At 38.7% G+C, this 14,933-nt stretch overlaps 1 protein-coding gene across 11 annotated transcripts in view; it reads right to left on the bottom strand.

Moving 5' to 3' along the window:
* Window positions 1-2,101: 2,101 nt before the first annotated feature.
* The window catches only part of pxylp1 (2-phosphoxylose phosphatase 1), a 12,939-nt gene continuing 107 nt past the window's right edge, over window positions 2,102-14,933 (bottom strand). Inside the window, exons 1-8 of one of the 11 annotated variants that reach the window (XM_079609946.1) lie at window positions 14,770-14,923; window positions 11,799-11,936; window positions 7,557-7,696; window positions 7,317-7,478; window positions 7,101-7,227; window positions 5,051-5,190; window positions 3,312-4,244; window positions 2,102-2,706 (exon numbers count right to left, since the gene is read on the bottom strand). In XM_079609946.1, coding sequence (XP_079466072.1) covers window positions 2,690-2,706; window positions 3,312-4,244; window positions 5,051-5,190; window positions 7,101-7,186 — 1,176 coding nt within the window. In that variant the 5' untranslated portion in view covers window positions 7,187-7,227; window positions 7,317-7,478; window positions 7,557-7,696; window positions 11,799-11,936; window positions 14,770-14,923 and the 3' untranslated portion in view covers window positions 2,102-2,689. Of the gene's footprint in view, window positions 4,245-5,050; window positions 5,191-7,100; window positions 7,228-7,316; window positions 7,499-7,556; window positions 7,697-8,371; window positions 8,807-11,798; window positions 11,937-14,769 lie in introns of those variants that run through there. The other 10 variants (XM_079609951.1, XM_079609947.1, XM_079609953.1 and 7 more) reach the window with 10 other exon arrangements.

The following is a 14,933-nucleotide window of genomic DNA, read 5'->3' as shown; positions in this document are numbered from 1 at the left end:
AAAGAAAGAAAGAAAGAAAGAAAGAAAGAAAGAAAGAAAGAAAGAAAGAAAGAAAGAAAGAAAGAAAGAAAGAAAGAAAGAAAGAAAGAAAGAAAGAAAGAAAGAAAGAAAGAAAGAAAGAAAGAAAAAAAGAAAGAAAAAAAGAAAGAAAAAAAGAAAGTAAATGACAGAATAAACATTTTTGGGGTGAACTTTGCCTTTAAATATGGAAAATATTTAATATACAGTCAAATAATATACAGTCAAATATATGAAAATATACAGTCAAATATTTCACTGATACTGTTTGCTCGGTTCCCTTTTGTATGGATTTTTTTTGTTCTATTTTTACTTTCACTTTATCTCTCTTGCTGATAGTTCATCAGTATAAACAATAAAAAATCCTAGCCTCCATAGACATTGGCAATGAACATACATTTTGATTGTTGGTTGATTAAAAAGTGGTTTTCATTCTTTTTATTTTTATTTTATTTTATGGCCAACCCTAAACTTTAACCACGTTAGCATTGATTTATGCCAAACTTATCCACACTGAATGTGGCGGCAACACATTTAAAATATATAGGCTACTATTTTAGACCAATAAGACATCTTACTCATTTAACATACTGCGTTTTGTGTCCTATATAGTAATATGCATATTTCATAGACTGTAAACTCACCACTTTTTTGAAGATCTCCGAATGGGTCCATACACCACACTGTAAAAAAATGGCTGCGATTATTTATCACAACTTAAAATCCAACATTGTTTCAACTTTAAAAAGTATGTGTTCATGCTTGACTTAAAATATTAAGTTTAGTTCACTTTAGTTTAGTTTAGTTAAGTTGGATATTTAAGTTATCTCAACAAATTTTAAGTTGTTATAACTAATCACAGCCACATTTTTTACAGTGCAAAAACAAGCCATTTTTGGCATAATTGCTAAAGGATTATGCAAAAGAAAGTGTTTTGTCTGGAAGCAAAATCGTTTCTGTATAATGCTTAATTTGAAACGTTAATCTCCGTAGTTTCTAAACACTCACAGGCACACAAATACCATCAGAAACCCACGCTCTAACTCTCTTTAATTAAGATCGATTTCTCTGTCAAAGTCAGCAAATAAATGATCTTTTCTTTGGCGAGGAAGGCAGCGGCTAATTAAAATCATCTCGTAGAGATCACAAGGCCTCCGATTCCTTTTACTTGCATCCCAATACACACTCCTGGGGAAATTTTTGAGATTACTCTGGGACAGGTTTTTGGCTGTTGTGATTGAGTTATTTGACAGGCAAGGCTAAAACCAGTCCGCGTGATTTGCAATCTCATATTTAACAATAATGACTCAAATCCAAAGAGGCTTTCTGCATTTAGTATATGTGTAATGCACTGATGCATGCACTACTTCTATAGTGCTGACTCAACCTGAGGTCAATTGACTGAATTCTTACTCTCAGAGCCATGACCACAGACTAAAGTCTCCTGCCACCTTGTGGCCATCATGTGAAACACAAAATAAAAGTACAGAACTAGCCTAGTTTGGCCAGTTCAATAGTTTTGTAGTTATTTAGCTAAATTATATGCTAATATGAGTGGAATGTATGACTGTATTTGCCATTTCCAATGGGCTTTACACGATTTCAAGATCTCTGAAATCACTCAGAGAAAAGAGTTTTGTTGCCAGGTTAATACAATGATGAAAGTTTGGCAAAAACAAATTGTGGCATCTTATCTTTAAACATTTTTTTTGATAGCTTAATAGCCAGTAAACTAGATACGCCAATTGTTTGAATGAATCTTTCCACGTTGGACTGTTGCTTTACTTATCAGGTATTTTAAATAAACCCATGCCTCATCGCCATGTAAATCGTGTAACCGCTCCAATCCGCGCTAACAAGGATGCTAAAGGCCACAGTCTCTAGTGTTAGTCGCTAGTGCACTTCTTGAGATCAGGGGAGTGAGGTTTACACACACTAGCTGGCCTAGGTTACATTTGAGCACTTTACATGTCAGTCAGATAGTGTCTTCTGGTCTAAGTGGGTGGATATTAAACAGAATAGGTTACAATTTGTCTGAAAGTCAAAATTACATGTATTTTTCAGATAAAACACTGAAGGTTTTAGACAAAATGATTCATTTATTGAAAAATGTGCTTTGGAATATGGCAGTACACGGATCATAAGAACGTCAAAACAAAAGTTAATTTGAATAAATTTTACAGTACTGAGAAATACTACCACTCCTTTCACCTCTATGTTATACGAAAAAAAAAAAAAAAGAGAACAAAAGGAAATTAAAAGCACACAATGTGTGAGGAAATGCGTCAGGACAACGTGATTGCGCAAAACTAGAAATTCTGCCAATACAATTCAAGTGAGAACTCATCCGGGACATCAAATGGAAAAGACGTGAAATGGAAATAATTTCCAATTCCCGATCACTGCAGAAACTCTGCAATAAAGTGGCGAAGTGCCCTATATCTAATACAAATATTTAAGAAATGTGGTCAAAAAACTGACAGTTTCTCTATTTAGCGCATCCATTGGGATTGTCATGATGACTGGGCAGGATTCCTAGACCACTGACTCAGAATAAAGGCAAGAGGTGTTTTAACAAGTGACTGTTAGTGTGCTGGATATATGTGCTTTTGTAGGCTCGTTTGACATCACGTCACATTTCAAACCACAGTCGTCATCCAAATGTGCATATTCAATCACTGCCAATCTCTGTAAAAAAAAAAAAAGTTGCTGTAAAACAACTTCAGTTTTTGTCAGTTGATTTAATGTGATTAGCAAAGTGTACCAATGTTTGTGCAGGATAATTATTTGGTCCACAGACTTAACACTACATAAAAAACATTAGTAGTACTCGCTCTTAAAGGAACGGTTCACCCAAAAATAAAAATTCTGAAATTCTCACTTTCACGTCATTCCAAACCTTTTTCGGAAAAGGAGAAATTTCGAAAAATGTTAATGCTGCTCTTGATCCATGCTATGAAAACATGCTGTGACAAGCACCTGGAAACTCCTTGGTATATCGTGCATAAGTCGAACGGACTTTCAGGGAGATTTTCTTGCTTTTTTTGGAGCTTAAAAGTCTCATTCTTATTGATAATATTGCCATATGCATTCCACGAAAAGTCATATGGGTTTGGAACGACGTGAAGCAAATGATGCCGGAATTGTACCGAATATTTGGGTAAACTATTCCTGTTCATCCTCCCTTGGCGCTCTATTCATATATTACAGTACGATTTGGCGGCAGGCCTGCTGGTAACTCGTAGCATTAACAATATTGAACATATCCTTCCTCACAAAAGAGAGGAAATTACCCAGAGGGCACAGTGGCTGAGCAGAGTGTCGATTGTGGTCGCGGCAGAAAGCTGTGTCAAAGGTCAAGTCCTCTCCGTTATAAAGAACGCGAATAAACATATCGTCCAACCACTTTCCACGTTTCTTTTCAATTTTCCTCTCTTTGTCTTTCGCTTCGGGGCTATTCCACAGCTCAAACACTAAGCGGGCCGCGAACCGCGGAAATCCCGCCCCTTCCAGACCGAGCGCGCTTAGCAATGGCGCCATGGTCACGTCATGAGCGGATGCTAAAGCGAAGGCCGCCTCTTCTGTGCCTTTGCGCGTCTGGCTTCCTCTGGCGATCTTCTCCAGTCGCGCTGCGGTGCGGTTGAGGTACGGATGAGCCGCGAGCACAGCATAGCGACGATAAAGCCCCGCCTTCCGCCGCTCCAGTTCGTCGTCTTTCTGCTGCCGTCGAATCACAGCAAAGTGCTGTAGTGTAAGACACGCCCCCTCATCCGGGGCATTTGATGTAGACTGTGTGACGGAGCACGGGAAGGGAAGACCGTGGCAAAAGTGACACAACAAAGCATCCACCGGATTGGCCGCCCTCAGAGTCTTTGTGGCCACACCCAACGTCTTGGCCATGGTGACATACGTGCGTTCGAGTTCGGTGTCGGCGATCCTCTGGTGATACTGCCTGCGCTGCTCCTGGTCCAGGTACCGGTTGCGTGTGGGACAGTCGCACGAGGAACCGCAGAAAAGCGTACTCCACTGCTGTCTAACCGTCAGCCGCGACCAATCGAAATGCGGGAGGAAGCCGAAGAGGAAGGCCAATCCACTCTGGAGGGTGCGGCTTTTACCTGTAGTCTCCACCCACAACTGCCGCGGTGACCAATCAGCAGCGAGCAGATTGTGACGCTTGATGTAGGCCTGGCGAAGATGATCGCCGTTTTTCAAGTGCTGTACGACTCCTGATAGAGATAAAAAGAGAAATAAATATTAATAAGCATTGACAATAACATTTCACACCAGGGTTATTTTAGCGTCATTGATATATTACTACAGTTTTTATTAATAATGTGAATTATTTTTTTATTTTTTTTAAGTTTGGCTAATGTTGTTTTTGTAATTTTTAATTAGATTTTTTTAAATTATGTCTATAATTTGTATTAGATTTTATACCAAATTTAGTTATTTTAGTACTTAAACTAAACAAAAATGAGAAATTGTCTGGGCAACTAAATTCTACTTCTAAATGTTTTTATATATTTATTTATTTTTTCAGTTTTTTTGTGATTGTAGTTAATGATAGTTTCACACCTGGAATAAAACATAGAATATTTTTTTAATATAGAATTATATTTTAACATTAAATATTGCCACACTGTGGCTGCATCTGAAATCACATACTTCCCAGCTATATACAGTAGTATGCGAAAAACAGTAAGTGACCAAAAAAAAAAAAAAAGTATTCACAGAACTCATAAGAGATTAGGCAAAAAGTACACGGATGTCACTACTTCCGGTGAGATACTGAAGTGTGCATATGTTGGACACTTTATATCCCATGAGGCCACAGGAGAGGATTTGTGAATGGCAGTGAAGCGAGAAGACGTGGTATGTCACGTGATAATGACAACATGGCGAATGTAGTACGTCCAGATTACATTCATACTATAGAACTTACTTTTACAGTGGTTGTGAAGTAATTACTTATTCAAAATAAGTACCTACTCAAGAGAGTGTGTGATTTCAGACGCAGCCTGTGACTGGTTACCTGTCTGTGTAAGCTCTCCCACTTCACAAGTGCTGTGATTGGGTAATCGAGGCAGAGATCCCAGTGATGCGTCCCAGTGACCACGCCCACCGAGAGCCATGTGACTAATGAAGGCGGCCAAAAGGGGGTGAGAGGGCTTTCTGTGAAATTACAACCATGAAAGATGTTTTAGAACTTATTTTAAATCAGAAATTAACAGTCCAAACCAGATGTCTCCTGAGGACCCACTGTCCTGCAAAGTATATTTCCCACCGCTCACCTGCCTGTATATTTTCAAGTAATCCTGAAGAGCTTGATCAGCTGCTTCATGTGTGTGATTACTAGGTTTGGAGCTGAAATCTACAGGACAGGGGGTCCACAGGAGCAGGACTGAAGACCTCTGGTCTAAACAACACAATATGCATTATAATGGCCAGCACGAGCAGCTCTGAGGAGCCGTGTGAGAGTGTCATTACAAGAAATATCCACAAGGGGGAGGCATGATAACATGTATAATGATAGAAGCTAAAAAAAAAACTTTGAATTTGACAAGCTACTCTACATACAGTATGCATCCGGACATCTTCAAAGGGAATAAAAAGGTTGATTAGTCTTTTGGTTTACTATAAAAATGCAAATTTGGAGTAGGACTTGGGTTAGTCTGTAGTAAAATAATTAACATTATTTAAATCAATGAAAGTCAAGGGCAGAGGTCTGCAACCAGCTTTGTTCCCGAAACTAATGCTCATCAACTGATAAAGACAACAGCATGTTCAAGAGCACGGATATTTACACTGAACTGATACATAATGCAACTAATTACATGAAAAATCATTAAAAGAAATATTGCATGGATTTAATGCAGATCTAATGCAACTAAGGAGAAAATAAATAAAACTATATTATATATATATATATTATACAGGTCAACATTTGAAGTGGATCAAAAAAGTTAATAAAAGTTGTCCCAAGAATGTGTATTATTCAAAATTCATGTATAACTTTGATAAAATGTTTTGATCTACTTCTAATATTGACTATTGCATTTAAATACAATTTTGTTCTGTCATTATATATATGCACTATATGCAATAGACTAAGGTAAAGTTGATTATTTTTACTAGACTTCAGAAAACTCCAGCAGGGATGTTGGATTACTGCATTTTATTATAATACATCTTCATTTTAAGTCAGAACCCGTCTGAGCGTTGCGGTCATGTTGAGTCAATCACACATCAGTCCTCTTAGGGTATGTGCATTCAGATAGCAAGGGTTGCATGTTTGTGAAGAACTAGAGCTTGATAAAGACAAAGAGATTTATATTTTGAGGATTACTTTGTAATACATAAATCTCAGACATCATGGGAATATTATGAGTTGCTGTGCATGATTAATAATTCTTGGAATATTCTGAAGCACAGCATTTGTCATGTCATTGGTCAGAATACAACGGTGAAACCATGGAAACACAATGTTATTTTAGGTAGCATTACAGCGACTCTTCACTGCTGCCGTAACCACGGCGACACGGCTCAGGGATGGATAAAAGAAGACTGCGGGAATGGAATATTAATCTGATAACGATTCATAAACTGCATGCCCTATTGATAAACAGTAAACCTGATAAACAAGCATAAGTCCACTGATGGTTATCAGTTGTAAGCTCACAAAAAAAAAAAAAAAAAAACTAATATGATGGACCTTGAAAACAGGCAGCATTATAAAATCATGCATTATGTACCTTTTCCAGTCATTTCATTATATATTGTGAGTGACATACATACAGATAGATAGACATATAGACAGACGGACGGACAGACAGAGGGATAGATAGATAGACAGAGGGATAGATAGACAGATAGATAGACAGACAGACAGAGGGATAGATAGACAGACAGACAGACAGACAGACAGACAGATAGACAGATAGATAGATAGATAGATAGACAGACAGACAGACAGACAGACAGACAGATAGATAGATAGATAGATAGATAGACAGATAGACAGATAGATAGCATCATATCATCATATGATCATAGCATCAGATCATTTACATATGAATGCATACCTCTTCTCTGATAGGATGCAATCTATGGCGGGTTTCTTGGTTTTTGGGATAGAGTATAAAGGGAAACGGTCTCCATGACGAATCATCACCTGGACCGACAGCAGCCTGTAGTCCGCCGGACTGTGACCTACGACACACACAACTACGATATCACACCACGTCTGAGAGAGTCTTCAGGTGTGTGAGGAGGTAAACGTGTGTGTGTGTGATTCTTACCCTCCCAGCCATGCTCGCTGAGGTTGGGGTAATTACAGTACTGGTGGGTGTCTCGGATGGGGTCAGGGGCGGGAGGATCCGTATGGAGGACTGGATTCACACGCTTTCTGCTTTTACCAAGTGACCTTTGCTCTGCCACCGGATTGGTTGGAATGAGGTGCACTAGGGAAAGAAAGAAAGGACTATGAGAGTCATTAAAGCACAAGCACACACACTATTTCCAGCTTCCTCAGTTCTGACCTCATAGAACAAACATTGAGGCTGCACAGTGCGGCGGATTGTTGGATTTTGGGAATTGCCATGGCGATGCGGGCAGAGGGAGGAGTCTGACCGGATATTAGCCAGTGATTGACAGCTACCAGAAAGAGGGCCCTACAATCCTTCCATGTGACAGATAAAAACACAAGACCAACATCTTTCAGCTACATATTTGCACTTTATAAGTACACATAATAATTACAGCAACTTTAATATTATGATGAATGTAATTTTCGTTAAGCAAAATAATTAACTGTACTGTGAAAACATACTCTAAGAACTTTTTCAAAACCAGCATTTATTAAACCAGTCCAAAAAGAGCATTTATAGAATCTAACCGGTTTCACACACTATGAAAAACTGAATTATGACTGTTAAATAAATGTGAAAATAAGGTATGATGATTCTTAAATAACGTGTTTTTAAAGAAACCTGCATCATCCTCACACTACATTATAATTTAAATACAAAATAATTATGTTTTCTAATAACATGGCAAATGAGGGAACTAATAAGCTAATTAATGGGAACCAGGTGAACAGAATAAAGGAACAGAAACACACTAGGAAACTGGGTCAACATTAAAAAGAAAAAGAAAAACTGAACATAAACCTGACACGAGCAAAACTATGCAGTGCTAACATTTTTCACACACACTATTATGAAAAACACTGTTAGCATAGAAACAACCTAACTGCTAAATACAAAATAAATGAATGAATAAATGGCATCGGGCTAAATGAACACTTTATTAAAAACAGGTCTGACTCCAGCATTTCCAACTACTGATAACTCACCAGACAGAAGTATAACGGTTAGCTGGTTTATACGCGCAGCGACGGACATTGTGGAGATGTGAAAGCGAGCATGTGCCAGGTGTGTGTGTGTTTGTGCACCTCATACTGGTTTTAATTCAGCACCAAACCCCCTCTGACTTACTCCCGCCTCTAAAAGCGGCCCGACAAATCACATGTTAGCTCCAAACTCCCGGCCAATCACAGGACAGCTCTGTGTAGAGGCCGGCCACACAAAGAGCTCTTTGTAACTGAGAATAGTGTACAAGAAAAATCACACACACCTAAAACACAAATACAATAGACGCAAATCAAACAGGACAGACAGTGTTTATACTGCTGCTCAAGGCCACTGGGCTGATATTGTCTGTGTTGTTGGCATTGTGCACTTCAGCGATGAAGCAATGCTTACAGAAACCCACAATTAACCGGGATGAGAACCGGTCCTCTTTCATCCTTCACTTCTCTCTTTCTAATTTTCAATGTATAGCTTCTTTCTCTCCGTCTGCTTGTTAGTCTACAGACCTGGAGCCTCTTTCTTTAAAACTGCATCAGTCATGCTTGAGTGAACTGAAGTAAAGAGAGAGAGAGAGAGGAGGAGAGGTCGGATAATTTAAGACTCGGTTCTGTCCTACATTCAGACAGCTTTCAGCTCATGTTGGAGAAACCACAAAGGAGGGAATGAATTAGTAATGAACTGACACAGGGAGAAAGAAACAGGCAACGTGAGGAAGGCAGAGTGACAGTAAGGATGACAAACATAATCAGCATTAGTGCAACAACCCATATCAGACCAAAAACTGTCACTTAAAACGACATTGCAATAGATAGCTCTTTTATGATTTTTATATTGTTGTCTGAGGTCAACTTATGACGTTCGCTTGGTTTTTACATTCAAAGACATCAAAATTAATAAGTAATCGGCTATTTTCTACCCTGGTTTTGAGCCTAGCTCCTGAAACGCTCGGTTTTTATGGGCGTGCCGCATTGAAGACTTGGAAGTAAACGCCCACTGCTATGAACAGTTTTGCATATTATAATGAGTTTCATGTAATGTGCGAGTCGGTGGGCGGGGCTAAACAGGCGGTGTTGAAGTAGGCGTCGATCTTCTTCTGCGGAGGCGGGGTTTGATACCCTTTGACGTCATAGATCCCCACTTTGAAAGACCTGTCGTTCGCTGTGTCTGGTGTCTGTCAATAAAAGCTTTTATTGGACTAACAAGGAAGCTTTCAGTTCTGAAACTTACAGGATATTCTAATAGTATGATGACCTCTTATATGTCAAAATCTCAAGGAAAATTTGATTTCTCAGTTAATCACCCCTTTAAGCAACTGGTCTCAAGGTGGATGCACAACATGGTAAAAAGCAAGTGAAATGGTTTAGGGTGTGTTCACACTTCAGTTCAGTTCGTTTGGTCCAGACCAAATAAAAACATTTAGTCCTGGTCCGCTTAGCGCTCAGATTGCCATTTTTAACACTGAACCTAAAGGCATAGGGATATGTTCACAACCTGATTGGTCGGCTTTTATGATGTATTGCCTATTTAGGTAACGTTTTAGGTTTGTTTACATGTCTTTGGTCCGTGTTGCATTCATATTTTCTTCAAACCGCACCAGAGTTTGTTTGGAAGTGGACTGAGACTCATCTTTTCAGCATCTCAGCCCGCTTGTTGATGGCAGCGTTCACACTTATTCAAATTAACCGCACTAACAGAGCAAACGCACCAGAGTTTGTTTTAATCAAACCAAAAACACGCCAAGTGTGAACACACCTTTAGTCCTGGTTTGCTTAGCATTCACACTATAATTTTTAACATCGAATCTAAAGATAAATGGCTTTTATGACGTATATTTTGAGACGGAACTTATCGAACATCCAAAACAATCCTGTGTGCTGGGATAAATTTGCTCGCTGTATGTGCGTAGCCTACATATGATGGTATTTTACCAGCTGAGAACTCGTGAAGAGCTTATAAAATGTGTAAAGGAGTCAAAACAGTGGCAGGAATCCCTCCGGCACACACACAAACATAGATCTGCTGTGAGGAGAGGCGGTTCTGATGCCTGTACCGAACTGTGATGGGCAACATCGCGACTATGATGAGAAAAAAAACAGGTATGCGTGAGCATTCTGTCCTTTATAGGCTCTCATCTTGTGACATCATGTCCTATTTTTGGTTTGTTTGGATGTCTTTGGTCCATGATGCGTTCATATTTCAGTCGAACCGTACCAGAGTTTGTTTGGAAGTGGAAAAAGACCTATCTTTTCAGCTCGACTCTCGGTCCGCATGTTTGGACGGATCAGATTGCAGCATACACAGTTATTGAAATGAACCACACAAAAAAAACAATCGCACCAGAATTTGTTTTAATCTAGCCAAACCTGCCAAGTGTGAACACACACTTAAGGACAGAGAGAGACTGTAAAGCATGTCAAAGGCCGACTCTTTCATGTCTGAACACAACAAATACTTGGTTCTCGTACATTGGCCAGGTAGATCCTGTTGCTCAGACTGAGCTGTGATTGGATGTGGGATGCAGAGGGCGGATATTAAGAGTATCACTGACCAATCCCTACTTACCTCATCCAAAAAAATGTCATGTTTGGTTTCATTTGAGTTGGCTTTGCAAATTCGTACCATCTGTGCTGTTAAAGACTAAATTAGCAGGATTTCCTGTAGCTCTCACTGTGACATGAAATGTTTAATCTGCAGGGCTGGTTTCTAAGATAAAGATAACCGCAGTCCTCGGCGAAAGAGGATTTTAAGTCAAGGACATGGGACACTGGGGTTTAATCTGGGAATAATCTGTCTCAAAAAGCCAATCTAACTGACCCTTACATTATAAAAATACATAAACATTTCACTTCTGCAAATCATATTCTTACTAATGATTTTGGGACATCCAGGTTTTTTGACTGCTCGGTTTCAAGTCTTAAAAATACATCATGTAAACATGATATGATTCCAGGGACTGCATTTAGACTGTCTAAATCAACCGTCTGTAAAGTATCATCCATGTGTCAGCTGGCGGCCCCCAACTTATGCTGGGTTAACAAGCTCATGTAAATGTGGTCAGAGAGTCTGTGCTTGTCTTATTTAAGTCAGCATGAAATGAAAATTCACCTATTCACTATATGTTCTACTAAAACGGGTAAAAAAATCCATGATATTGCACTTCAAGGGAAATGCCTTTGTTTAGTGTGTTGAATGCAGTCTAATTAAGACCATATTCCCACTGGAATTACAAAACACACACACAGGCACATCCCAAGAATGTAAATACAATCCAGCGGAGGTTAAATTCCCACCTGACACACTAAACATACATACACCGCAGTCCCCAGGGAAACACTAGAGTATGTATGAATAGCTGTAAGCTCATACAGAGGAAACGTGACTGAAATCATCCATTGTGGTTCACACACTTACAATACTGTAAGCTGAAACTCAGCACCGCCAGCAGCGCACCCACCACCAGCACCACGATGAAACGGCTCCGTGCCAGCATTGTCCTGTGATTGGTTCAGACACCGGTCCATCAGCCATACATGCACAGCTTCCTGTCACCTGAGAAATCAAGAGCAACAGAAACTTAATATCGCACACATACAAATAACGCAACATTACTAGGAGTTGCATTGCTTAAAGCTGCAGTCTGTAGTTTTTCCCTCTTTGTCGCCATCTCTGTTTGAAATCTGCAATTGCAGTTATTCGCGGAATTATCAAATTTACGTGGGTTGTGCCTCGGCACGGCACGGCGCGGATGAATCCAGTGTTTTGAGGAGAATGTGAGGCTGTCAGTCACCGCGCCGGTGTCGATACTGTCATTCGCAATCACAGATTCAACTTTTTAGAAGTATGACCAACATAAGAATTTTCACCGGAAAATGTCACTGAACAAGTAACATCCACTTTCGTTCTGACCAACTAAGGGAAAAAAAGCATTGCAGTAAATTGCGCTGATTAAATTGATCGCTCATTATATCACGTCAAACCATGCAAATTATACTTTGTTCTCAAATTGTTAATTTTAACAACATCAGCATTGCGTGACGTGACTACATTTAATGCCCTTCCGATATCACAAATTGATATGTTGAATTATATCAAGTGATGTGAGAAAAGGCTATAAACATCCTCACACACAATATAGCCTACTAGCCGAGACTCTTCTTTATGTTTACAGATGTGACGTAATAACGCAAAGACATGCTCGAATTTCCCGCGGAAATCCACCAGTATCACTGGAATTAAAAACATTATTACAAGGTTACCGTTTTGAATCGAGCTAAAGCAAGCAGAGAGTTTTGAACACTGGCTGGTTATGTACTTGCTCAAATTTATTTTGGATAATGTTTAACCCAAAAAAGTGACAGACTGCAGCTTTAACAAAAGACCTTCAAGTCTGAGATGTTACAAGGATTTAAAACAAACACGGTAATGAAACCCCCACAGTGCTGGTTTCCCTTTTATAAGCGTATTGCAGCAAAAACATACCATGCAGGACAACCAAAGTCTGTTGTAACACAAACTGACAACACTACACACAGCACCAGCAGGCAACATGTAATTTACCCCAGTCACACAGAAGCAGAAACTGTTATTAACTCTAAATACACATAATAGCTGTGCCTTTAAATTCAATCCTGCAACAAGCTTTTTGACCATATCTAAAGTACACACACACACACACACAAACACACACAGCTGATGAACTGAGCAGATGTTTAAAGCCGTGAGAGGCCACATCATGAGAGCATTAAACCACACTTCCTTGACTACTAACTACACCCTTCACTCGTCTGCAGCGGACATGAAAACAAGTATGCATTGACATTTGAAGTATTAGAAGTTTTCAGCTGCAGCTTGGGTTTAACACCTTTTTTGTTTGTTTTCTTCCAATTAAATCGCAAACCCCTGTGACTCTAATGACAAACGCTGTCAGCAGTCTCTCGAAAGTGTGGCATGCCATTCTCCATCTAAAACTAGTTTCGTTTTTGCGTAATTATTATTCATGCCCTTTTATGACCTTGTTTTAGAGGACATGAAATATTCAAAATGTGTCACACACCACAGGATTATTTAAATGAACCAAGGCTAAAACTATACAAAAATGCAATTCGAACAGAGAATGACTTGAATAGCCTACATGTTTTCAGTCACTGAAATAAAAGGAGCCATTCTGTCATGTGACAAGAACTATAAAACACATCCTTGAAGACCCTCCTTACAACAAGGTCATCAAGTTCATTTAAAAAAATGCTTTCTTCACATGATAGTGATATTCTTGACTCAAAAATTCATTATTATTTTAACTCCTTAAAAAATATATAAATATATATATATATATATATAAATATATATATACATATAAAAAATGTATAATATATATATATATATATATATATATATATATATATATATATATATAAATTATTAAGATGTCTACACCTGTACTCTTTTTGGTACTTTTTGCCTTTTGTGATGATACCACTTTCTTGATTTTTTTTAATGTATCTAATTACTGTAATTTAATTACTTTTCCCTTGATAAAGTAAAGGGATTCCTCTTAATTTTCTCTGATATAATTACAGTTACTTCTGATGTAATCGCATTGGATATTATATAGTCTATACAACAAATTTATATAAAACAATAGTGAATTTAGCATCAAAATGTAATGTTAAAGTGTAAGTTTTTTATGTAACCTTCTCCCTTTACACACTTTAGTCAATTCAAGAATAATTTATGCAATTGTATTATTTTTTAGAGAGAGTAATTAGTGCAGTAATCTAATTACATTGTTAAAGATTAGTAGCTAGTAATTAGTAATTTATAGTACTTTTAGAGTAACTTACAGCACTGGAACCCAACAAGAATTCATATATTGCATTTCGCAGAACTTGGCACGTGTTCACTTCTGTACAGGATTTTTTTATTTTTATTATATAGACTATGCCATAGGCTACTGTAATATAGGCTACACAAGTTTAATTTAACCGATAATATTGATATTGAAAAAACAAAGCCCATGTTTGCTATTAGGCATCTACTCAAATATATGGAGAAGTATATTAGATGATGACAGCTCGCCAGATAATAACGCATTTTCGCAATAAATGTCTCAGTCTGAAAGTGTTGCATCTCGAACTCCGACAATGCAGGACCGACACAGTTTCCCTTCGAATAATGTCCATCTGTCGTCTTATGCGAGTGAAGATGGTCAGTTTGAGTAGCTATTGAGTAGCTATTCAGAAATCGCGCAAAGGGAAAACGAGAAGAATGCGTATGGAAAAGTGCAAAAGGAATAATGATTCTGGAAGCAGCGCGTTCAGTGAGATAAGCAACAGATCAAACACACAGACACGTCACGACACGAGAAGAGGGAAACCCGCTTTACCTGACCGAACAGAGCCCAAATATTCCGTTCAGAGGAGTCGACCCGACCGATAATCCATCAGCCCGCAAAGAACGATCAGACTCAGCCCTGCTGTGAGCCTCTCTGTCTGTCTGCGGCTCCTCTAACAACATAAACCCAATGTGTGTGTGTGTGTGTGTGTGTGT

This window comes from Phoxinus phoxinus (genome assembly GCF_949152265.1).
Source record: "Phoxinus phoxinus genome assembly, chromosome: 4".
Classification (NCBI taxonomy): domain Eukaryota; kingdom Metazoa; phylum Chordata; class Actinopteri; order Cypriniformes; family Leuciscidae; genus Phoxinus; species Phoxinus phoxinus.
This window is presented reverse-complemented; position numbering and strand designations above follow the sequence as displayed.